This window comes from Triticum urartu, chromosome 5A, assembly GCF_056163025.1.
Source record: "Triticum urartu cultivar PI428250 chromosome 5A, HENAU_Tu73, whole genome shotgun sequence".
NCBI lineage: Eukaryota > Viridiplantae > Streptophyta > Magnoliopsida > Poales > Poaceae > Triticum > Triticum urartu.
The window spans coordinates 6,717,122-6,741,915 of record NC_141877.1 but is presented as its reverse complement, the minus strand read 5'-3'; the positions used below and the strand labels follow the sequence as shown (position 1 = coordinate 6,741,915).

The following is a 24,794-nucleotide window of genomic DNA, read 5'->3' as shown; positions in this document are numbered from 1 at the left end:
CGATTTTGCTACGAGGGGCGACGACGTACTGTTAGAACCGGCGAGGACGGGTGCTACGAGGGCGAGCATCAGTGACGAGGGCGGACCGGCATTGAGGCAAGCGGCGAGGACGCCCGGCGAGCTGGCTGCCTTAAGAACTCGCGATGGGGCGCCATATGGCTTTTCCTTTGTTTCTAACGAAGCAGATTTTTTTTTTTGATAACTCTCTATCGAAGCAGTTTTAGCGAAGGAGATGGCTACATGCAAATCCTACGGCTGTAACTTACACGAATTGTACGGACGCGGTGCGACCGGCCGAACCTTCGGCCGGCGCGTATTACTGGCCTTTCATGTATGCGTAATGTTGATGTATATTTAAAGAGGTGTGTCTAGGGCATATCTAGATGTGCTCTAGTTATTGCATATCTAAGTGAGTGAATCAAGCATAGAGAGGAAAAAAAAATATCCACACGAATCTCAACGTAAGATCAATGACCTAGGACTTAGATGTGCAATACTTATGGCACATCTAGATGTGCTTTAGCAAAACTGATATTTTAAATGTACGGATCAACTCTAGCTGTAGAAAAACATGCATTGGCAAAACGAGGTTTGTACTCATCGTTTTTTTGAGGGAGAGGTTTGTACTCATCTTAGCATGACGAAAGATGCTTAGAGCAGAAACCAAAATAATGCGCCACGTCTCCCTCTTCGTTGTCATATCTAACGTGCTAGTAGCTGCTACTAACCGCACATTATAATTTACCACACACCAACAAGCAAATTGGTAGGTGCGTCGTCCAGAAACAATTTTCTTGCCGTATAATTGCGCGGCCCCAAGTGCCTTTCTTTGGATTTTTCTAAGCTGATCTCTTGTCGGTCTACTATTTTTCTATGGTTGGCCACTTCGTTGTTGGATTAGATCTAAGCCTCGACATTCATGTACGCAAGTGAAAATGACGTCTTAGGCTGTGTTTGGTAGCAAAGTATTGAAAAACCACAATATTTTACCCTGTAGGTACATGATACCACAGTTTTGACATACCAAGGTATTTTAGAGTATTGATAATACTGTAACCCTGTTTGGCAAAAGCAATTGTATGCAGCAATGTTAATCCTAGCCAGTGGTTTGAAGCAGTTACAACAAACATGCGTATTGCTAGCTAGCCGCATACATTGAAACGGCCATGCACAACAACCAGGTGCAGCAGCTGAACGACCATGTACAAAGCTAGCATACCAAAAGAAGAGGTAGTTGAACAGGAAGTGAAGTTTCCAGCTGCGGGAGGGGCAACAGCGGAGCCGCTAGGAAGCAGGGGCCGGTGGCCGGCACAGAGTGGCGGGAGGAGCGCCTGGGAGGATGATAATATCCATGGCCGCCTACGAAGACAATCTGCAGAGACTATAGAGCGGCTACGACTTGGAAAGAGGGGAACGAGAAAGAAGCTAGCTATGCGGCGTTCTTTTCGCTTCCACAGTTTTCAAAAAAGAGGTTGAGGGTTTTTTTTAGACAGAGATAATACTGTGGTTAATACTATGGTATCTTCGAAACGTTTTGAAGATACCATAGTATTAATATAACAGTGTTTTAGAAAAATAGAACCAGTGACAATCATCATCTTGAGAGAGAATCTTACGATCAATCGATCATCCCGCCAGCCAGTACTCCACGCTAGACCGAAGTGGCGCTCTGCAACATCCACCACCATCCCGGGCTTCTTAGAATTGGTTTCGCGGCTAGAGCTGAAACTGCAGCTTCAGAAGAAACTTTGAGCGGTTTGAAGAGGCCAAATTGATGCGTGGTGACGTTGGGTGTCCAAGTTTCTCAACGACCTTCGAACACCCAGGTCGTGCCGCACGAAACCAAAAAGATTAACTAAATGGACATGCTTACCTCGATCTATCAGTATGGCGCACTGGCGCGTACTCACCATCTGGTAGAGTGCACTTAGGTTTGGTCACTTCCAGTATACTTTTCGTCTCTCAACTCTTGGTGAAGTCTAGATTTGGTCCCTCAATTTTAAAACCGGACAACTTGCACCCTCAACTACCGAAACCGGACAAGGTTCGTCCCTGGACTCGGTTTTGACCGGTTTTTGGTGTTGACTCACCCCGGTTTTGACCGGTGCTCATTCATATTCCTGTAATTTTTTTATATCCGTGAACTTTTTGAAATTCACATACACTTTTCAACTCCGCGTAGTTTTTTCAAGGTCGCGTATTTTTTTAAAAACAAACATACCTTTTTTCAAATCAGCAAACTATTCTGAAATTCGCGTACTTTTTTCAAATCCATGATTTTTTAACATTTACGTACTTTTTCCAAATCCCCGTATTTTCCCAAGTTTGTGTAACTTTATCAAATCCAAGTATTTTTCAAAGCCATGAATTGTTTCTGAAATTCGCATACTTATTTCAAATCCACATGCTTTCCAAAGTCTGCATTTTTTTCAAATCCGTATTGCTTTTATAATCCATGAACTTTGTATGAAATTCACGTACTTGTTTCAAGTTGAAATAATTTTTGAAATCCACATATTTTTGCGCAAAAGAAGTCCATATCTGCGTACAAATTCGCATAAAATTTTCAAATTCATGAACTCTTTCAGAAAAAATGTACTCGAATATGAAAGGTGCATCAATTTAAAAAAATTAAATGAACTTTAAAAAATATGCATATTTGAAAAAGTACATGAACTTGGAAAAAAGTACACCGGTTTAAAAAAAGTACACACATTTTAAAATGGTTCACGTATTTAAAAAAGTAACCGAATTTGAAAACAGTACGTGGACTTGGAAAAGGTAGGCAAATTTGAGTCGGAACGGTCAAAACCAGGGTGGGACAGCACCAAACCCGGTCAAAACCGTGACCAGGGATGAATCTTGTCCGGTTTGAGAAGTTAAGGGTGCAAGTTGTCCGATTTTAGAGTTGAGGGACCAAATCTAAACTCCGTCAAGAATTGAGGGATGAAAAATATACTTTTCTCTTATAAAAATGAGAAGAAAGATTTGGGAAAACTCGACCTATCGGTACGGTGCGTACTCACCATCTGGTAGAGTGCATCATCTCTTCCACACCTAGATATGCCGGAAGATAAATACATTTGTGGTCACTGAAATTGAGGTGAAAGCACACTACGTACGGTTACTGACTTCAGAATATGCTCGATATGATCATTAATACAAGTTGTGGTGATTATACGATCACTGGCTCATCATATAGCATCGTATTTTGTCTGGCTGACCGATCAAATTGTCTATTTGCTACTTAGGACCCACTTAGGACCGCATTGTCAGCCATAAGTTGCGTCCCTACTCTATCGGTCCCATGTGTCAGTGAGTATAAAAGCAAAATGAAGGAAAATAATTTAGTGCGTGAGTGCAGATTCGAACTTGAAACCTGACGCCGCTAACCATTTGGGCCGTCGTCATTTCGTGTTAATAAACCGAGGACCATCGTTTAAAAGTACACATAAGCTATCTTAATTTTTTTTTGATTTTTTTTGTTTCGACATCTTCTCTCTGTGTAAGTTTCTTTTTGTTGACAACGCATGTTAGCATGTTTTTTTCTCTTTTTGGTTTTGCTGTGTGTGTGCGTGCGTACATGTTAGTGTGTGTTATCTGTGATTTTTCTTTCTTCGATTTTCTACTGTGAGTGTGTAATATGTGCATGCGTGCGTATGTTGTATATATATGCATGCTAGTGTGTTCGTCCCTGCATACGGCCTGGACGTGATTGTTATGGGCCTCGATCTAGGGTTGGAGGTAGCAACGGAAGGAAGGGGGAAAAGGGGATCGGGTTAGGAGGAGGACGAAGAGCAGCTTCGTTCTTGGTTCACAGATTACAATAATACTCGATACCCTCCTCTCTCTCTCTCTCTCTCTCTCTCTCTCTCTCTCTCCCCTTTCTTAACTACTCGCGGCTCACAGGCCACACACGCAACTCCTCACGACGCCTGGTCCCACGCACCAGGCAGGCACGCGCCTTCCTTGGCCGTCAAGGCTTCACCTTTCTCGTCCCCTGTTCGTCTCGCCTTCACTGGTTGATGGGGCCCTTGAGTCAGCCGTGACAGTGATGTTCCATGGAGACGAGAATCAGCTGAGTAGTTGAGGTGGGCCACCTCTTGTTGGCGATAGGCCTCCTCCCGCGCCATGCCCACAAGCCGTACAATGGGAGGTGCTTAGGGAATGTGCTTAGAGAAATAAATCAGGCTTTCCTTAAGCACCGATGCTTATTTGTACAGGGTAGACGCTTAAGTAAGCGTCTCTTCTGTAGAAATAGGCACCGGTGCTTCAGAAAATCTCGGTTTATTTTTCTAAGCACCCCTCTAAGCATCTCCCATTGTACAAGGCCTAACGCGCCTAGCCATGGCCAAGCCCTTCATCGCTCTCGACACACTCATGTTTTTCTTTTGCTCGCCATGGCCTCTCCCTGACATGCTCGACGTCAATGCGCTCCTGCATGGAGTCCCACTCGAGCGGGGGCCACTCTTGATCACCTGCCGAATCCGTCCCTCAAAGAACCTCATCGCCTTGCCACGATGGCCCTAGCTCCCACCCTGCCTCTTGCGCCTCCTGTTGTCGGTTGTCTAGTCTCCTCTCCATCCGAGTCCGAGAAGTTCTCCTCGCCCACCATCGTGTGTGTTCCACCGATGCTCTAAGGCCGAGACCGCGGGCGCCTTCATCGAGCAACGCCGACAAAAAGGTGCTGCAACAAATGGCGTAGGGCGCTGTAGGACAATGAACGGGACGTCACCGCACACCTCCATGCACCCGAGCGTGCATGCGTTGGGCGTCGCCCCAGCCATCAGGGTGTGCATGCGTTGCGTACGTGCGTGATGTGCATGCTGTTGTGCGCGTGCATGCTGTCCTTGCTTGTGTGCATGCGTTGCTGCTTAATTATATAAAAAAAGAATGATCTACATGTAACCATCTGAATGTATTGTGTCTTAGTGGTTAGTCATTGTAGTCACTGACCGGCGTTCGAATCCCTTCTCTTCGACCACAGTTCTTATTCTTTTATTTCTTTTTTCACCAACTGACAGGTAGGTCCCACCGAACAGAGAGAGAGAGAGCACGGGGCTATTTGACCGGTCAACGAAGGGCCATGCATATAGAATATGGTGAGCCAGTGACCGTATAATCACCTCAACTCGTATTCAATGACCGTATTAAGTGTATTCTGAAGTCCAGTGACTGTAGTGTGCTTTGACCTCAACTTTAGCGACCATCAGTGTATTTTTTATCTCAAAAGGCGACATCATGTCAACTTACATGTATGGTCGACACATGTAGGATGGAGGTCACTTCAAAGTTTTCAAGTCCAGTAAATTCCTCTTTTGAAACAACGGTAATCACAGAATTTGTAAAACCATCAAATCTGCAACTGATTCTACCATGTATAATTAAGTACCATTAAGCTCAAACAGAATTCGGATGCAAGCAGTTTTCAGTCTGAACCTTTTCCTTATTGTTGGCTCAGACGCAGGGGAGGTGGTCTCACATCGCACATATTGACACATACTAGAGGTTGGGGCGTCACCTAAGAGGAAGTTCGGCCGGGCCTGGTAGGTGGCCGCACCTTTTCACTTGCCTTTTGTGGTCTAGGCAGCAGTGTACTTGCAACTATTGCTGAACTGATTGAATGCAGATAAACTTCTTAGCTTTGGTACATGCACATACGAGAGCGGCCGTCCTGCACGCAGTGGCAGATGCACGCAGCGCATCGACGGCCCTGCTGCGCGAGGTGATCTGTGCAAAAGAAAACGTCAGATTCAGTAAAGCGTGCATACAAGCAAATACATCCCCTAAGTCGCCCCTTGTGGGCTCGCCGAGGTACGTTCGGTCGTACGATTGGGCCGGTCCGGTCAGAAAGTGCAGGGCGCACATTATTGCATTTCGGCTCACGGGCCCTCGCTTCGGCTGGGTGGCGTGTACGTCTAGCACGGCCGCTCTCAGGTCCTATGTCTAGCACGGGATTCCTTTTCGGATTTGGGGGGAGGACTGCGGCGAGCCGGAGGCAGTGGCGCGCGCCCGTGGTCGGTCAGGCTCTGCTCATGGCGATTCCAGCTGCGGAGGCGCCGGCGCTCGACTTTGGGTGAGTGAAAACTCTGCTCTTTTATTTTTGTTCTTCGATGGAATCTGTAACTTACGAGCTCGCCGGTACTGCAGATCGACGTCGACTGCCAACGATTCAGCAGCGCGCTTGGGGGCTTCCGTTACGGCCGGTGGCGGCGCCACGGCGGCCGCGTCAGGAGTAGGCCCGCCGGAATCAGTCGTCCGCCCGTTCTCTCCTGATACGCGCCGGTCGGATGAGGGCGGCGGAGAAGGCTTTGTCTGATGTTGAGTTCTTCGGGGGGATCCTGCACCACGTTCAGCTCGGGCGGTGGCGATGTGGCTGTCGGACGCGCCCATGGCGCGGCGCTGCCCGTCGTCTCGCGCGGCTCGATTCAGTCCTTACCCCACAGTGCGCAAGCATCCGCAAACACCACCATCCGAGTTGCTGGAAGCGCAGGTATCTCGTTGATTTCTTTCGCTGGTGCCTAAGAGGCGTTCTTGCTGATTCCCATTCATATGTGCAGCTAGGAATTAGCAGGCTGCCAGGATTTATTTTTTGCAGCCATCTGAAAATCTGGCTAGGTCGACTAAGTAGAGTCTGAATCTACTTTGGTGGATTTTTCTACAGCTTCGATCCGGTCATAATATAAGGATTTTTTGTAAAGCGTCATCAGCCAAGTGAACTTAGGGCGATTAACGCCTTTGCCTAAACATAGACAGTGTTGAAAATTCTATTGCCGCAAAAAGCTCAGAATTTGCGAGATACCAACCGCTAGTGGTCTTGCAGGAGTGACTGGCCTTGGCAATCCTAGCCTGTTCCAATTTAGTTTGTGGTCCAATGTACAATGCAAAGAGGGGGAAAAGAGCTTCTCCCAGGTGTGCCTTTGTTTTCCCTTAAGTTTCTTCTGATTTTTGGTGGTAATTAGTTAGTTACAGGGCCACGGGCGGCAGACGATCGGCGATGCGGTAGCACTGATCGCGTGCCGTCGCGTTGAAGCTTCTCTATGAGGATTCGCTGGCTTGGGATTTTTTCTAGCAATCTGATTCTTGTCTAGTAGGAGCAAGTTGCCGAATTGGTGCATTATGCTTGTTTGTATTTGTTTTTTCCCAGCTCGAACCGTAAAAATGCCCAAGCATACTCTAGTTGATTTTCAGAAAAATCGTCCGAGGGCAGCTAACGTCCCTGGTCAAATTTACATAGGTTGATTCTATTGCCACAAACCCGTGAATTTCGTGTAGTAAGCATAGTGGGTGGCACACAGGCAGTACAATCTTTATTTGTCAATGTTCATAAATGTAAAATTAGAGGAAAAAAATGGTTTTCCCAACTACAGGCATGCTTTCTGTTTATCTTGTTTTCCTTCTGCTTATGTTGGCAGGACAAGAGGGCCGCAAGCACCAGATGAGCGGGCGGGGGTGGTTGATCGTATGCCGGCACTTGAAGCTACCATACGAAGGTTCGCTGACAGGGGGACTGAGGTAGTTGTCAACCCGGCGCTTGGCACAATTTTCGATTCTCTGCCGGAGGCGTATGAATTCTACAATCTTATTCTCGTCGCTGGTTAATTTTCCCGGTTAATTTTCATTGACAAAAGAGCTTGAATTGCTAGTAAAAATAACCACCGGAGTTGCATGATTAGGTCCTTTCTGTCCAATATTATTCTCGTCGCTGTTTCTCTGTTGGGATGGTGACATTTTTGAGTGTTCAAACATTGCAAAGGGAAAGCTATACTTCAGTATAATCCAATTGTAGAAGTTTGGTGAATTTCGTGCAGCAGTCTGAATGTAGAGTGGGGGAGAGAATATATTTTGGATCAGGCTTGGCAGAAAGTGGTCCTTACTCGTTTTCTTAATCATGACCCGGTGTTTGGTTACAGTAGTACGCGTGCCCCGGCATTATGTACACTGGTTATTTTCCATTGACTAAAAAAATGTAAATCTTCCATGGCGCGTCCGATACCAAACATCACGTTGCTCCCACCTCCGGCCGTCTCGATGAGAAGATTGATGCCAACGCCGGTGATGAAGAACGCGTACTGGTCCTCCCACAACCAAAAGTCACACGGGCCTCCGTCCCGCGTCAGTTTCAAAACTGAAAACTGAATGATGAACAAGAAAATACAAAGCAAATAGAAGAAAACTGCAACATCTGATGGATGGGTGTACAGATAACAGACTTGCTCCCTGGTTCGGGCACTTGTAAAAACGGACGCCGGGATTCCGGTCTATCCCGGAGACAAACCATCTAGTCCTCGTCCCGGCACACCTCGGGCACAGGATCAATGGCAGTGGGGGCAGGGGTGTCCGGAGACGATGAGCGGAAGATGAGCTCCGGGACATTGCGGCACGGCGACGTTGACGGATCACGGCAACTCGGGGTGCGTGTTTGAAGCAGAACGTGCAAAACGATCGGTCCTGCACGCAGCGGTTGGTTCATGAGCCTTAAATACATGCAGCTGGGTAAAGTGTTTACGCAGCTGGGTAAAGTGTTTACGTTATACAGTGTTCGGTGCAACGGTAATATTGTGTCCTTCCGCCTGTACATGTGCAGTGCTTGCAGCAGATGAGTCAGTCCGGCTGTCAGTGCATAGTACAACGGATACAACGAATACGAAACATTACGCTAGTTGGCGGTGCTCTATACTCGAAGTAGCACTTCCAGCTAGTCCTAATCGCGACGCTCCGCCAGCCATGGATGCACTGCGTGCAGCTGCCGCTGCGTGCAGCGATGGACTTCTCATGCACATACACCCTTTTCACTCCTCTTTTCTGATCTAGGTAGCACATGCCAATGGATAGTAGTAAAATAACACTGACAGAAGCATGCTGCTGCTTCTTGGACAAAAAAGATACAACACAAAAGTACAGCGCACGTACAAAATTAATCATGTAGGCTACACCTAACTTATGAAAAAGAGCAAATAGCACATCAAAAAAGCTGGGTGGACGTCGAGCATCACCAGCAGACATGGCAGTGGCGCTGGTTCTCATGTCCCAGTCCCCAGTGGTGAGGCCGGCTAGGTGGAAGGATCCGAAGAGGACTTACTTGCAGATATGCATACTCCGGCCAATCATCAGGATATGCATTACTTACAGGTAGTGAGTTTGATAAATGTTCAGGATGTTGCAAGTTACAACTTCATTCATGCTGAAATAGATAAATGCACTATAAAAAGAGAAGAGAAATTTCTGACCTTTTAGAGTCTTTGTCCTCACACTACTAGGTAGCTAGAGTGTCAGGTGATCACCACTATCCAACTGCTTGGTGACTGAGCGAAAAGGTCCTGATAAAACAGAGATTAAGTTACAACAATAATGGAGAGATGGTGTGAAAGTGGCCACTGACAAGCTTTTGGGAAAATGAGTTAGCTAATGATGGTACATAAGCTAGTACAGTAGTATAATAAATGATCTTCTATGGTTGCAGAATGAAGTATGGTCTAAACAAAGCGGAAAACTGAGTGAAACAAGTCTTGATGGCATAAGAAATCAATAAAAAAAGGATCATACCATCATGTACACCAAAGCGCATCGATCTCCCTTGTTAAACACTGAATATATCATAGCAGAAAATAATATGGAGGAGGGTGGATATTAGATCCTTGTCATCTTTACGCAGTTGAACTTTTACTCAACCTTCTGAACATGATGTAGTGGGCATTCCTATAAATAGTGGTGGTGGAATTATGTCAAGCACACATGATGAGCTAGGACACCCACACAAACATAAATTGTAATTTTCAGCCTAATCAAGTTAAGCAACCAAAATAAATTGTCTGTCAATACAAGTCAAATTTGCAAATTGGCCAAAAGAAAAGGCTTTGCTTGACAGATTAACATTGAACTCCAGTAGATGTTACTGCATCAGCTATTAAAAAAGGTTCATAATCCATCATTTGTGCTGAACCACAAGCAAGATTTAGGACATACTAGCATTGAACTCCAGTAGATGTTACTGCATCAGCTATTAGAAAAGGTTCATAATCCATCATTTGTTCTGAACCATAAGCAAGATTTAGGATATGATGACAAGAATTGAGACAAGGTTTATAAATATAGCTGCAGAAATAAGAGTAGTGCCAAGCTCACAAACCTATCAGCATGCGAGTACCAATCCTTGGCATATAAAATCACTCAAGGAACTCGTGGATCTTGTCGAATCCTGGGGAAAGCTTCCCTGAGCTGAACTGTTCAGTTTTCCGATGTTGCACTCCCAAAGCCATAGTCGGAACCATGTTATTATGATGCACTTTGATCATCTTAATCATCTGCGTGAAAGCAAGCTGGTCGTCCTAATTCCTCACTTCTGAAAAATACCAGATGTCGCAGAACGAGTCCAAGCACCGGTCCCTAACCTTTAAAATCATGAACAGACTAACCATCAGTTGAACAAAAGAATGATAAGTTTGGCAAGAATTTATAAGTCCTGTATGAGATTTCTTCAAGAAATATTTACTCATCATTGCATTCAAATTTTTCTAGTATTGACGTGACAAAATAAAGAAGTGTCCCTTATAAAATGCATGGCCTCCAACTTGGACCACACTCCATATTTGGCAATATAATTAACTATCACAACATGCAATATTTTTTTAGGTGTGGCTATGCAGCTGGTAATAGCCCTCTAACCGCAAAATTAAACCCGCTAAGTTTCTTAGATGCTAAGTGATCCTACATGGTTACAATAACCACAATTCACAACAGAATGGATTTCATGAAACCAGAAAAAGGAAAAGCAGTACACGCACCTTCACCATGTTCCATAAAACACTGCAGCAAGATGGATGTCCTCTCATAATTTTGTGTACAGAGTGAAACTGAGTTCACTGCCTTGCAAATTTGCTGAACTGCCACACATAGAACGAGCAAAAGTTTGTAAACAAGAAGTGTGTTCAAATCTGAGTTCTGCTAATTGAATATATTATCTCAGTTCAAACGACTCTAAGTAGAAAGTTGGTAATAAAGTATTATACTATGGCATCAACATCTTGTTACTGGATATTTCACATGACGGTAAATTCTGGTGGTACCAAAATCCAACACGAGACTGGGATTGGGGATCTTGATTTCAAATTCAAAATTAGGCAGCTAAATTTAAGTTACTGCCTTGTTTGGATATCTTGCTATTTCAAATTGACAGGATCAGCAAAAATCTGGAATTCATGCAGCACAACATATATTGGACAGGCAACAGAAAATAATACAATTCCTAATGTGTAACAGCTTCAGCAGTGGTTTCTCCCAGAAAATATCAACACAATTTATAGTGGCACATGGATATGCCTAATGGGAGAGGCTAAACAGAAGCTTTGCTTTTTCTTCTTGCTCTTGCCGTTGGGGCCGTGGGGAGGAGCAGCGCCGCACTTTCCTACAACCGTCACCGCGCGCGAGCTCAGATCCGGAGGCGCAGGAAACGGCGAGGCGCAGGAAACGGCGAGCGGGGGCGTAGAGCCCTTCCATTCACACGGCGTCCAGCTTGGGGAGCGAATAGGAGGGTGTGGTTGCGGCGAGGGAAGGGATGAGGAAGCGTGTGGTTTTCATCTTCCTTCCTGGGGAAGGAATTGCCGCAACACACATATTTTTTTTTCTCCAATCAACCTTCGACAGATGGTCCAACGGGAACTAACGAAAACGAGGTCCCATTCGCTAGCTCGATTCGTTTTTTTCTAATACCTGTGATGTGATGACGTGGCACATGCATGCGAGAATCCCTCCTTGATGCACACCTTATTGTTTTGGATATATATATAGCGAATTCCAATCGCAACAAGTACGCACCCATCATCTAAAACATGGTGGTGGTTCTGGAACCACAAGACATGATGACTACTCATTTGGCAACTACTTTCTGTCACCAGCAGCTCTTTAACTTAGCACCGATCAAAGATGCCAGGTCTTAAAAAACAAAACAAGCTCCTGACTAACAGATATCAGAGACAGTCGATGCTGATTTTCGCATCGCCGACAATCGGTCCGTTGGATCTTTCTTCCTGGCAGTAGATTTTGATCCTCTCAATGCAAGGATAGCTGCCTGAGTCCGACACTGCCCTTGAAGATGGCGGTACATTCCTGCTAGTGTCAACATTAAGGTAGTTTCACTAACGACACTTTTATCGGCTCCTCTGACCTCATCATACATACAGATAAGGAAAAAATATCCAATAGTTGGCTAGAACACAACTACATATATAACGTTTTAGAAGAACTAGAATACCCAGCAACCATGATCCATCATGTCTCCTGAACACTCAACTAGTTTATGTTGACCAACTAGCTAAGATCAACCATTGCCATTATATTAGCGAAATTCGACCGCAACGAGTGTGCACCCACTATCTAAAACATGATATCGGGACTCACTTGGCCGCTGCTTTCTGACAAGGAGTGCGGCCCTTTTCTCATTAACATAGGAACCTCCAAACACCTTTGTCTCAAAAAACTAACTTAGCACTGACCAATGGTGGCAGGTCCCCAAAACAAAACAAGGTCTTGATTAACATAGTTCAGCGACGCTCGATGCCGATTTCCACATCACTGACCAGTAACAATGCCTGCACCAACGCACCGACCCTTGGATCTTCTTTCTGGCAGTGGATCTTGATCCTCTCGATGCAAGGGTGGCTGCCTGCGCCTGACGACGGAGCTCCCCTTGATGATGGCAAAGCAGATTCCAATTCCTTACATTTTCTACATTCCTCCTGCAGGGTGTCAACATTAAGGTAGTATATCAGTAAGGACCCAAGAGGTTCTGCTGTTCCAGCAGGTCAATTGGTATTTAGAGATGGTTCTGAGAGGGTACCATTTCGAGGTTGAAACTTAGCTCCTTCAGTTTGGGCGAGCGATGTAGAATGTGACGCAGCGGATAGAAGTCAGCAGCCATGCACCAATCACCCAACACCAGACTTGTCAGGTTGCTGAACACCGGGCATGTCCGCAAACCTCTCGAGTGCTAACTTTAGTGAAATCAAAATGATGACAGCGAGTTGAGTAGTTTGATTATTCGATATATTCAAGCTAGCTTGTTAGAATAATACCAGCACATAGGAGGGAAAACAAGTAAGCTGAAAAAAGTGAAGATCCTCTGAATTTAAGTCAGAGAAGCAGTTATATAACAAAATCTAACTAAGCAAGCAAGTACATTCATCGAAACTTGTATGCACATGAAAAGAAAAGAACTAGTTCGTACCTCAGGTAATGGTGCATGCAACTGCAAGGTCGTGGCATGTGAGAGGCCATCAAGTAGACCATGACCCAGCATTGTGTTTTCCTTATAATGAAACTCGTCGAATCTCAGACTAACTGAAGCTGTTACTAGAGAAGGCAGATCCCTAGTTACTATAGCACCAGAACGACATCTTGGTTCAACAATAGAGAGATGGGTAAGGTTGCTAGCACAAATTACGAGGCCCTTAACGATATGGCAGCGAATGATATGTAGAACCTTGAGGGACCTCGATGAGATCTCGTTTACGTCAGACAAACCGCAACCCTCCAGCTCTAAATGTTCAAGCACTGAGCAGTCGCAGTTCAGCTGCCTAAAGAATCCACGTTTCAACAAGTTAGATTTGAGCCTGACTATTTTGAGGTGCTGTGAAGGAAACATGGCTGTGCTATCCAAACGGGCATATGCAGAAACATGAAGCAGAAGAACTTTGTGCATGATGGCATGACGGATCCACTCACAACACGTTGTACCATCAACAACTTTGTGGGCAGATATCTGGGCTTCATCTAAGGAAGTGGCACCGTCACGCAAGAGCAGCAGGTGGTTCCCGAAATTCTTGAGCTTGCTGTCATCCATAAAGTCCTGGTGGTCAATGTGGATGTATGGCGTAGAGACCCAGAGATAGCGCCACCTCGGCGAGAGCAGACTTGTGCGCACGACCTCCGGCATCGGCAGGAAGGACATCACGCGGTGGAGCAGCTCATTGGGAAGGCTGCTGAGCCTGTCGACACCATCGCTGGCGCCTCGCGCCCTCTTGGAACTGCAGGTCGACATTTCATCAAACAGCCGGCTGCATGTATCCAGCAGGGGAATGAATCAGTATCAAAATCACAGATATACACGCCACAAAGACATGTTAGAAGTTAGAAACAAAGAGCAAGATGACAGGGCTCCATTCATGGTACGATGTATCCAAACAAAAAAACGAGATCATTATCCACATATCAGCAAACTTGTCGGGTTCCTCTAATAAGTTATTACAGTATTCCAAATGATTCAGTCACTACAATTTTTGTCGGGTTCCTCTAATAAGTTTCATTACAATATTTGCTGGTTTCCTCTGAGCATTTCAGTTTATCTCGCAGCAGTTAGAAAATACCCAGGAGTGGCATCCTTGATTTTGATTAGCAGCAAAAGCAAAAAATGGCGCCACACGCAGACAATGGTAATCAGCTGGCACTGCAACCAAACATAAAGTTCTAACAACTCTTAACAACGGAATCAGGCCACTTCACTAGTTGGCACAAAAATACAAAAAGTGAAAAAACATCATGATCCCGAGATCGATGAGCATTAGTCTGAGGTTTCAATTTCAGGACAGTATCCTTTCCAGTTATCAGTAAAATAATAATGACCGGTGAGCAGAAATTATCAGTTCCCAACGGATAGGGCAGTTAAGTTAAGTTAGAAGAAAAAAAGTTGTAAGTTCCCAACACCGAACAGGGTGAGGACTACTCAAGGAGCTAAGTTCTCCAAGGCAGTTGACCCTTGAATTCAGAATCTGAGTATTGATCCTAGCACTGGTTCACCGGACTGCATCGCAGTATCTCTTCTTCAACTACCTTAGTAAAACTAGATCTGAGGGGCAAGTCTGGTCTTTAACGCGAAGAGATTACCAAAAGGGGTGAGATGGTGAGCTCATCAGATTATTAAGATTTGTGTCTATCTACCTACCACATGATATGATTTAAGGGTCCTATTTTCTGTTCCAAGGAAACAACTTTTCCTCTTCGGCGAATTTGAACATATCTCCGCAACAGCCATACCTTTTCTTTCTAGAAATCAAATCACAGACCGCAGTGCATAAATCACATTATTATATATAGACGCTGCAGTTCAGTAATATAAGAAAAGAATTATAAGTGAGTCCCAACATTGAACAAGATGAGCACTGCTCTGCTCAGGTTGACAAGCAACTAACGATGCTGGGAATCACAAAATGCAATCAATTGTGGCCTTGGGACGTCCGTTTCTATCTTGTACACTTAAAATAATGCATTCTTAGACCTAGGTAGGCTTCAGACGGCCGGCCAAATCGAACTATAAAATGTGTGTGTGTAACACCAACAATCTAACGAGCGATTGCTCGACCAGATTACGCACAGAGCAGCCTCTTGGTAGGTAGACCTAATGGAATCAGTTCGTTCGTTGTGTTACTTAGATCTGCTACCTTTTTTAACTAGCTAGGGTTTCACCTCCGATTCCCATTACTACTAGGACTAAGAAGAAACTAAAGAAAGGCGTACTGGTATGTGCGAAGTGGCTCGGCGGCGCCGCCGTCCGAGGACCCGAGCGACGCGCCGGCGTCCGAGGAGACGGCGGCGAGAACAGCGGCGCCTCAGTCTCTCTCGCCCTCACACCTACCTACTCACTCCCTGCCTATCTGACGGGCCAGGCCACCGTGCGTGACTGAGCCGCATTTGTTTTCTGCTCACTTCTTTTGAGCAGCTGTTGAGGCCCATTAAAGGAAAACAGGCCCAATGTGATGAAAATGAGTGTCAGGTCCGACACGATTGTGATTTTTTTAGAAAACAAAAAAAAAGACAACAAATCTCAAAACTATATTCTCCTTTTCAGAAATTACATTTACATTTCTATGGCCTGGTCATAGCCACCCACAATGAAGAGAAACATTTTGCATCCGCTCGGCCAGAAGAGACCATCTTCGTCGCCCGCCAGGCCCAAGATGAAATCTTTGTTGATGTATGGGTCGACGAGGCCCTTTTCGTTGTCGCCTGAGCCGAAGAGTGGAGGAGAGTTGTCTCCCCCCAGTGCCACCTATCTGATTAACTAGAGATGATCAAGGGAGCCTGTCAATGGCTGGCCCTCCTGGGCGCGTACCTCTGGGTTCGGGCCAGCAACCTAAGGCACCATCACCGGGCTACTCGAAGATCCATGTTGATGCCGGCATTCGGGCCGGAAGAGGCGGAGCAACGGCAGCAATTTGCAGAGACAGGGACGACTCTTTTTAGGGAGCTTGGCACTTGTTATAAGCGGGGTAGATGATTCGGAAATAGTGGAGGCAATTGCCTGCAGGGAGACGTTAGCCCTCACGTAAGATCTTAACATACACCGGTTCATCATCTCTTCCAATTCAAAACAAGTCATTGGTGACATTACCAATAACGGCAAGGGTAACTATAGGACTATCATTAGTGAATTTACTTCTAGAGCATCTTTATTTCACTGTAATTTATTTTTGAAGGTCGTGTTGTTAATCATGAAGCACAATCTAGCCAAGTTTGCATTATCGCTAGGTCCAGGACACCACGTTTGGTTTGGCCAATCCCATAACCAAAATTGCATCCCACACAATGTGATTTTTGATAAATAAAACTTCTGCGTTTGTTGTAAGCAGCTGTAAACAACAGGCCACCCATTATATCTTCTTCACTCTTTTTTTCTTGTTTTTTCATTTTTCATTTTTCCCCTTTTCTCGCTCTTTTTTGGAATGCTTTTGTTCTTTTTTTTCTTTTTTATCTATTTTAATTTTCTTTTGCTAAATACATGAAATTTTTAAAAAAAACAATGAATTTTACTAAAATCAATGAATGTTTTTTCAAAATTGATGAACTCTTTTCAAAACCGACAGGCTATTTTTAAAGTTGATAAATTTTCTTAAAAATCGATGAATATTTTTCAAAATTGATGAACTTTTATCAAAATCGATAAACTTTTTTCAAATTGATAAACATTTCAAAAAATCAATGAAATTTTTTCAGAATATATGATCATTTTTCAATTTTGTGTAATTTTATTAAAAATTGATATATTTTTTCTATAAATTGATGATCTTGTTTTCAAATTTGTTTTTTCTTTTTGCAATTTTTTAATTGGTAATAAGTTAACGTGAAAGGAAAGGTTAACTGGGACTGTTTTTCTAGTGGTGTACAGAAGAACTAGGTTGGTCTTGTAGTTAGTGCATTAGCTTGCGATTGTTGGGATTTTTAGTTGGAATCATGTGATCCCATATTTTTTATTAGAATTATTTTTATTTTTGCTTTTTCTTTTTGAGGCGGTTGGTGGGCTGGCCCGCCGCGCGTCGCTAGCGAGCGCCGATAGAACCAACCGACGCTTAAAGCGCCGATTAGGAGCTCGACACGCAGGCTAGCACGACACGACCCATTTAAAATCTGGCCGATTTGGGTTGTATGGTGCTAGGCACGTTTAGCAGGGGGCGGTCCAGGTCTGGGCCAACATCGATGCACGCGCACACAGAAAGTACACTCCCATGTTGCAAATCACTCGTCGCCCGGAGCGCAGCCGTCTTCGCCACCTTGACCTTCCATGGAAAAGAAGCAGCTTCTTCCTCCTCCTCCTTTGCGATCCCGTCACACCACTGCCTGCACGACTATGACCAAGGAGGTGGAGACCATCGGCAGCCACCGTTAGAGGAATAGCATGGAGGTCACACAGCGGCGAGTCACCGTTACTCTCCAAGCAAAAGATCCATGAAGCAGCGAAAGGCTCAAGTAAGGTCGATACTGTTGCATCCTTTTTAGTCCCCCATCACCGATGTACAACATTTTGCATAGAGTTAAAAGCAATTTCCTCATCAAGGCTATCAACAAGTAGCAATATATAGAGTAGAGATAGTGTATACGATCTACTACTTTGTCCCATAATGTAAGATATTTTTTGACACTAGTGTAGTGTCGAAAAATGTTTTACATTATGGAACGGAGGGAGTAGTTTATGGTATAGGCTAAGGTCTAGGCGGTAGGGCTACAAGGGTGAGTAGATGGGGGGCTATGCCTAGGGCGCAGGTAAAGGGGGGACTATGCCCAGGGTGTCAGTGGGGGCGGGGATAGGGGTGGTATGCCCGACGCGACGGGCGGGGTGCGGGGGTGTACATGAGGAACTATGCTCTCGTGAGAAAGTGAAAATGAGGGTCGGGATTGAGTCAAATGCTTCTAAAAGGAATGCATAATAAGAAAAACAAGAGATAAAAAATCCTCACAGAAAATCCGCCTTCTAAGTATTTTGGTTGCGAACACATCTATGGACACATACAAAGTTAAGGTTGCAGATACTGAGCCTGCTAAAAAGCAGAAAATGTGAGAGCTTTATCAACAGACAGTTATGCAACTTTTTGCTGATGCTCGCATACTCAAAGTTGAACATGGTGACTTTAAGGGCATTGAACTTTTGGAAGCGCAAGTTCGATTCTGTTAAGCCTAGGGCACTCCAAGGTCACTGAAGAGCAAAACAGTTGAAGGGGTATTATGATTGAGGAGGAGAGGCTGATTCATTTTTCTGGGGTTGCATGGGGCAAGTTACCACCATTGTCCCGAGAGGAGCAAGGTATGTCTTATTTGTGTAGCTCCTTATGATGCAGTGATAACATTGTAACATTCAATTTGGTCACACATTGAGTATATGCGTCTTCTTGTCTACAGTGAGCATGCATGTGCTTGATGAGGTGCCTTATGAGTGCTGACAGTAAATGAAATGTGTGCCATATTTGGCGGTGGATGACCTGAGATGGTGATGTCCAAAGAGGTGGATGAACTTGCATGGAACCCATGGGAAGAAATCTTATGCAAACTGATGCTTTTGTGTGCCCTGCAGGCCATCCCAACAATCATTGCTGACAATGCTGGCCTGGATAGTGTTGAGCTGATCTCCCAGCTCCGAGCTGAGCACCACAAAGAGAACCGTGCTGCCGGAATTGATTGATGTCTTCAACGTGCGGTGTAAGATCATGGAGGTGCTGATTTTACTATGTAACTCGTACATGAGTTGGAGACTAACATGGCATACAATTTTGCAGCTGGGAGACTATGCAGAAGCGCGGGATCCGGAAGGCGTTCAAGGCGTCCTCTTGAGGTTATTCCCATTAGATTATATAGTATGTCATTGTGAAATAAAATACTCCTATGTGATAAAATATATAGCATAGTTTTAAATAGCCGCTATAACCTTTTCAGCAGGGTGCCGCTAAATGGTCGTCTTCACAAATAGCTTCACTATAGCTGATTTAGAGGCCCTCCACTATTTTCCATAGCCCTCTATTTAAAACACTGATATATAGGCGATTAATTTTGGTTCGTGTGGCTGATGCTCATTTTTGGGTGAACAGCTAGCTCTGCTGGGCTGGAAGCCTGGAACACATTCTGTTATGAACAACTATTACTTGAGGGATTCAATAAAGTTGTAATTGCGCAGAACAAACTCTTGATAAGCGGCTCTCTGTAATAGTTGCCTTTACCGAGAGTCACTCTCGGCCGTTCGAGTCGTGCTCGGTAAATATGTGTTATCCTTTTTGTTGTTGTTTACATCTCCTTTATTTTCCTACATGCTTGGCAAATCATCTTACCATCATAGTTAGACATCACCGAGATGGGGTTTTTCCGAGAGTACCTCTCGTGGTACAGGTCCTAACCCTAGTTCGAGGGGTCTTCCCCATTTCTAGGCGTGCTCCGTACATATGTGTTATTCTTTGTTGTTGTTTACCGTCATAGTTAGACATTACCATTATAGTTACACATTACCCGAGATGGGGTTTTTGGCTGTGCGCCCTTCCCGTGGCCTGGATGGTCTACGGCGTTTACCGGCACCGAGAGGGGGTAGGGGTGGTGAATACCTGCTTCTCCGTGTTACGAAAGGTCATTGTGAGATGTCAGACCAAGTTTCAGCCCATTCCCTCACAAGATCGCCCACCGTCGGCTCAATTTGGGTGACGAACACAACTAGTCCTCGACGTTCGGGCCCGTGCATGTGTCCGATTTGTGAGGCATCTGCCACGTCAAGGAAATGCATTGGGTATTCGTACACCACACCACCCTTTCATTCATATGCCTTGGCCACACACATGTAGGGCCAGTTGCCGGACACCCCCCCCCCCTCGTGCGGCTTCCCGACCGAGCACCCAGCCGGTGGCCCCGGCGGTTTACGGCGTTAACCGACACCAAAAGGGGGTAGGGGTTGGTGAATACCTGCTTCTCCGTGTTATGGTAGGCTCTGTTTTCATTCTTTTACTTTATAGTGCTTAGAAGTTGAGATTTGAAAAAATCTAACCCAAAAAAGAAGTCATCAAAAGTCATGGCATTTTGAAACTTGAGTCATTAAAAGACATGAAATATCAGACACAAAATGAGAGTGGCAAAGAAACACACAAAAAAGGAAAATAGGATGTGGCTTACTCAGTACCGAGGGTCGGTAACCAGCTCTTGGTACAGGTCCTAACCCTAGGTCTAGGGGTCTTCTCCGTTTGTAGCCATGCTCGGTAGGAATCTTTCTCCCTATTGCAAGTATCTCTTTCTTTCATGGCCTAATTGATTTACTTGGCACTAACCAACAAATTAGCCAAGGATAAATTCGTCCTAAATCCGCTATAATTTTGTGCCTTGGTCAGCATGGCACAAATAATACACCTTACATAAAGGAAACGAGGGAGTAGTGCTTAGAAGTTGAGATTTGAAAAAATCTAACGCAAAACATAAGTCATGGCATTTTGAAACTTTAGTCATTAAAAGATATAAAATATCAGACACAACAATAGAGGGCCAAAGAACACACAATAGAATAGGAAAAATGGGATGTGGCATATTCGGTACCGAGCGTCGACAACCGGCTCTCGGTAATATGGAAAGAAACCGACGGAGCCGTCAGGTGCGAACGGGCATGCCACGTGGCTACCCTTTGCCGTGTGGTGCTCTCGGCGTCTTTACCGTTTGCCGGGTGTAGTCGCTTTGCCGTGACTCTGTGTCGGCAACATGGGCTAGCTCCTAGCTGTCGTGAACCCATTGTTGCCGTGTGCGACTCTCGGCGTACCGAAGTTTGCCGAGTGCGTGTGGTTTGGCTCTCGGCGAAGAGCCTGACACCCGACGTATAGGGAAATTCCAGTAGTGCAAACTCCACACTGATTCTATCATGGCTTGGATGCAAGCAGCTTTCAGTTTGAACCTATTCCTTATTGTTGGCTAAGACAAAGCTGGTATCACAACATCTTTTGCAGCAAATACCAGTGCGAGCAATGCCATAAGCTTCTATTGTTTGCTCCTCTATTTCTAATTATAGCAAGAGAGAAATCTCGAGTAAACTGAAATGGAAACTACTCACTCCGTTTCAAAATACTTGTCGTGGTTTTAGTTCAAACCTCTATTTCTAGTTCTACGAAGAGAAAACTCTCAGGTAAACTGAAATGGAAACTACTCCCTCTCGAGTAAACTAAAACCACGAAAAGTATTTTGGAATGGAGAGAGTATCTGGGAGGTAGATGAGGATCAAATCAGAGTTGAGAAAAGATCTTGTGCCTAGCAACCAAGGAAAATAATTATTGTGAGACAGAAATAAAATCCCATTTTGCTCCGCTAGACAAAAAAACTAATGGTTATGAAAATGAGAAGACCAATCCCATATTCATCTAAAAATAATTACATATAATGTTTTCAAAAATTAGAATAACCACCAGAATCCATCATGTCCCCTGACACTCAACATAGATGAAGTAGCTCAGATCACACACACATGGCAAATTCAATTGCAACGAGTATGCACCCATTATCGAAGGCATGAACATTTCGGGAACAGAATACATGATGCATACTCATTTGGCAACTGCTTTGTGTTACCAGCGGCCCTTTTTTGGTTAATGTGGGTGTCCCCAAAACACTTCGTCCCAACGAATTAACATAGAACCAATCAAAGGTGGCAGGTCCCGTAAAGAAAACAAGGTCTTGATTAACACAATCAGCGATGCTCGATGCTGATTTTCACATCTCCTACAATCGGTAGCAACGCCTGCTCCAACGCACCGACTCTTGGATCTTCTTTCCGGCAGTAGACCTTGATCCTCTCAATGCAAGGATAGCTGCCCGAGCCTGATGCTGGCAAAGCGGATTCAGAACCCTCGCATCTTCTACATTCCTCCTGTAGTGTATCAACATTAAGGTAGTATCACTAAGAGGTTCCGGTGTGATAGCAGATCAACTCGTATTTAGAGATGGTTCTGGGTGAGTACCATTTCGAGCTTTAAGGTTAGCTCCTTCAGCTTGGGTGAGCGCTGGAGAATGTGAAGCAGTGGGTAGAAGTCAGCAGCCGTGCACCAATCGCCCAGTACCAGACTCATGAGGTTGCTCAACATCGGACACGTCCGCAAACCTCTCAGGAATTCGAGCTTCATATTCATCAGAGATGAAATCAAAATGATAAAAAACAGAGAGTTGAATAATTTGACTATTCGATATTTCCATGCTAGCTTGTTAAAATAATACCAGCACATGAGACGGAAACAAGTAAGCTGAAAAAGTGAAGATCCTCTGGATTTAAATCTGAGAAGCAACTATGTAACAAAATCTAACTAAGCAAGCAAATACATTCATCTAAACTTGTATGGATATGGAAATAAAAGGAACTAGTTCGTACCTCGGGTAATGGCGCATGCAACTCCGAGGTTGTGGCATGTGAGAAGCCATCAAGTAGACCATAGCCCATTATTGTGTTTTTTCTTATGATGAAACATGTCATATCTCAGATTAATGAAACTTGTTACTAGAGAAGAGAGATCTCTTGTTACCATAGCACCAGAATAACATGATATGCCAACGATAGACAGATGGGTAAGGCTCCTAGCACAAATCAGAAGACCCTCGACGACAAGGCACTGAACTATATGCAGAACCTTGAGTGACCTCGATGTGATCTCCTTCAGATCACAGAAACTGCACCTCTCCAGCTCTAAATGTTCAAGCACAGGGCAGTCACAGTTCAACGGCCTAAAGAACACATGTCTCAAAGAGACAGATTGGAGCATGATTGTTTTGAGGTGCTGAGAAGGAAACACATAATGAAATGAGATGGTTTGACACATCATAAGAGTTGCTTCCGTACACCCCCTTGCAAAAAGTAAAAGAAAAAAAAGGGTATATTTGTCTCACTAACTAAAACTGTTTTTTCGACAAAGGACGATTTTATTAACTCAAAATGTAGCATCGAGTGGATACAAAGCATTATGAGCAACACTCGGCCTCTGCATAACTAGGATGCACACAGCCGAACACCAAAAGTCTAACAACCAGAAAAAAACAAAAACCGACAAATCGGCAACAGTAGAGTCCTATAGACCGACACTCTGCCTATGTCAAAAGATGAGATGGACCGATCCGGAGGTTATGCTGCCACCCATGCTGGGCAAAAATCTCCGTAGCCACCTGCTCCAACCACGTACACACCGCCTTGAACAGCGGTTGGACCTTCGCTCGTTGTAACATAGACCACGTACGAAGCGAGTGCGTACAACAAAAAATAGCCTGCAAAGAACAAGCATTTTTGTCATTAAAAACAAAATCATTTCTACATAGACAAAGCGACCATAGTAAGGCATACGCTTCCACCCTCAATAGCGTTTTGAACCTATTTGAAATACCATCCAACCAATAACCAAAAATATTGGCAACACTTATGGGCGGATATAAACTTGACGCTATTTGGATGACTGACCACGTAGAACGTGCAAAGTTGCATTAGAAAGAAAGGTGTTTGATTGTCTCATCATGAGTACAAAAATAACACTTCTTATTCCCTTGCCAATTGCGTCGTGCGAGGTTGTCTTTGGTTAGCACAACTCGCCAACGAAGATACCACATGAAGACTTTAACTTTTAGTGGTATCTTCGACCTCCAAATTTTCTTATTATTACTTACCGATACCTCAAAATGTGTGAGCGCACAATACATAGGGTCTATGGTGAAAGACCCTGATGTAGTAAGGTTCCAGCAAAACACATCCCAACCTTCAGTCAGGCTAATCGCATCTAGACGGGACAAAAGATTATGCCATTACATAAGTCGGGGGCCAGTCAAATCCCGCCGAAACAAAATATTCGGGGGGATGAACTGAGCACCTGCGCAAATAGTATTATTCTTATCGTGAGCAATGTTGTATAAGTCTGGATATTGTTCTCGGAGACTGGCACCGCCTAGCCAGATGTCTTCCCAAAAACTAATCTCCGACCCATCATTTATCGTGAAAGACCCAAAGCGAAAGAGATGTTTCTTTACCGCCATTAGGCCAGCCCAAAATGTGAGTCGTCAGGTTTCCAATATGTCCGAGACACCGCCTTGTGGCTTAGATACTTGTTGCGCAGTATGGTTTGCCAAACACCATCCTCAATAAGAAGTTTGAACAACCATTTACTAAGGAGAGCCTCATTCTTGACCTGCAGGTCATGAATTCCACGGCCACCTTGGTCTTTCGGCCTACAAACCACACTCCACTTGGCTAGTCTGTATTTTTTCTTTTCCCCATCTCCTTGCCAAAAAAATCTGGATCTGAAATAGTCCAGTCTTTGCAGGACCCCTTTTGGGAGTTGGAAGAAAGAAAGCATATAAAGAACCATATTTGTGAGGACAGAGTTAATCAAAACCAGCCGTCCTCCAACAGAGAGCAGCTTGCCTTTCCAGCTGCTCAACCGTTTCTCTAACCACTCTTCTACATGCTTCCACTCCGCAATGGCCAGACGTCGATAATGAATCGGTATTCCCAGATATTTAATTGGGAAATGGCCATGTGCGCAACCAAACAGGTCAGC

General features: G+C 44.6%; 1 protein-coding gene, 1 long non-coding RNA gene and 2 pseudogenes across 2 annotated transcripts; 2 read left to right on the top strand and 2 right to left on the bottom strand.

The window, feature by feature from the left end:
* The first annotated feature begins 5,852 nt into the window (after window positions 1-5,852).
* LOC147967392 (uncharacterized) lies at window positions 5,853-7,675 on the top strand. Its single transcript, XR_015603745.1, has 3 exons — window positions 5,853-6,076; window positions 6,151-6,493; window positions 7,416-7,675. It is a non-coding gene; the product is annotated as an uncharacterized LOC147967392 (long non-coding RNA).
* A 4,550-nt stretch (window positions 7,676-12,225) lies between these two features.
* LOC125506828 (putative FBD-associated F-box protein At5g56440) lies at window positions 12,226-15,676 on the bottom strand. Its single transcript, XM_048671534.2, has 4 exons — window positions 15,508-15,676; window positions 13,223-14,051; window positions 12,836-12,985; window positions 12,226-12,734 (listed from the first exon to the last, which is right to left on the bottom strand). Exons 2-4 carry the CDS (start codon window positions 14,033-14,035, stop codon window positions 12,540-12,542), a joined length of 1,158 nt encoding a protein of 385 aa, XP_048527491.1. The 5' UTR covers window positions 14,036-14,051; window positions 15,508-15,676; the 3' UTR covers window positions 12,226-12,539.
* A 2,667-nt stretch (window positions 15,677-18,343) lies between these two features.
* LOC125555689 (T-complex protein 1 subunit beta pseudogene) lies at window positions 18,344-19,089 on the top strand (annotated as a pseudogene).
* Window positions 19,090-21,955: 2,866 nt separating this feature from the next.
* Window positions 21,956-23,075, bottom strand: LOC125555688 (uncharacterized; annotated as a pseudogene).
* Window positions 23,076-24,794: the final 1,719 nt, after the last annotated feature.

What these genes read in the sequence shown, in the direction of transcription:
- LOC125506828 (XM_048671534.2), bottom strand. Translation starts at nt 14,035, where the DNA reads ATGTCGACCTGCAGTTCCAAGAGGGCGCGAGGCGCCAGCGATGGTGTC. An exon ending in TGCATGCACCATTACCTGAG is followed by an intron (nt 12,986 to 13,222) that starts GTACGAACTAGT and finishes CACTAAAGTTAG; the next exon opens with CACTCGAGAGGTTTGCGGAC. An exon ending in TAAGTTTCAACCTCGAAATG is followed by an intron (nt 12,735 to 12,835) that starts GTACCCTCTCAG and finishes GACACCCTGCAG; the next exon opens with GAGGAATGTAGAAAATGTAA.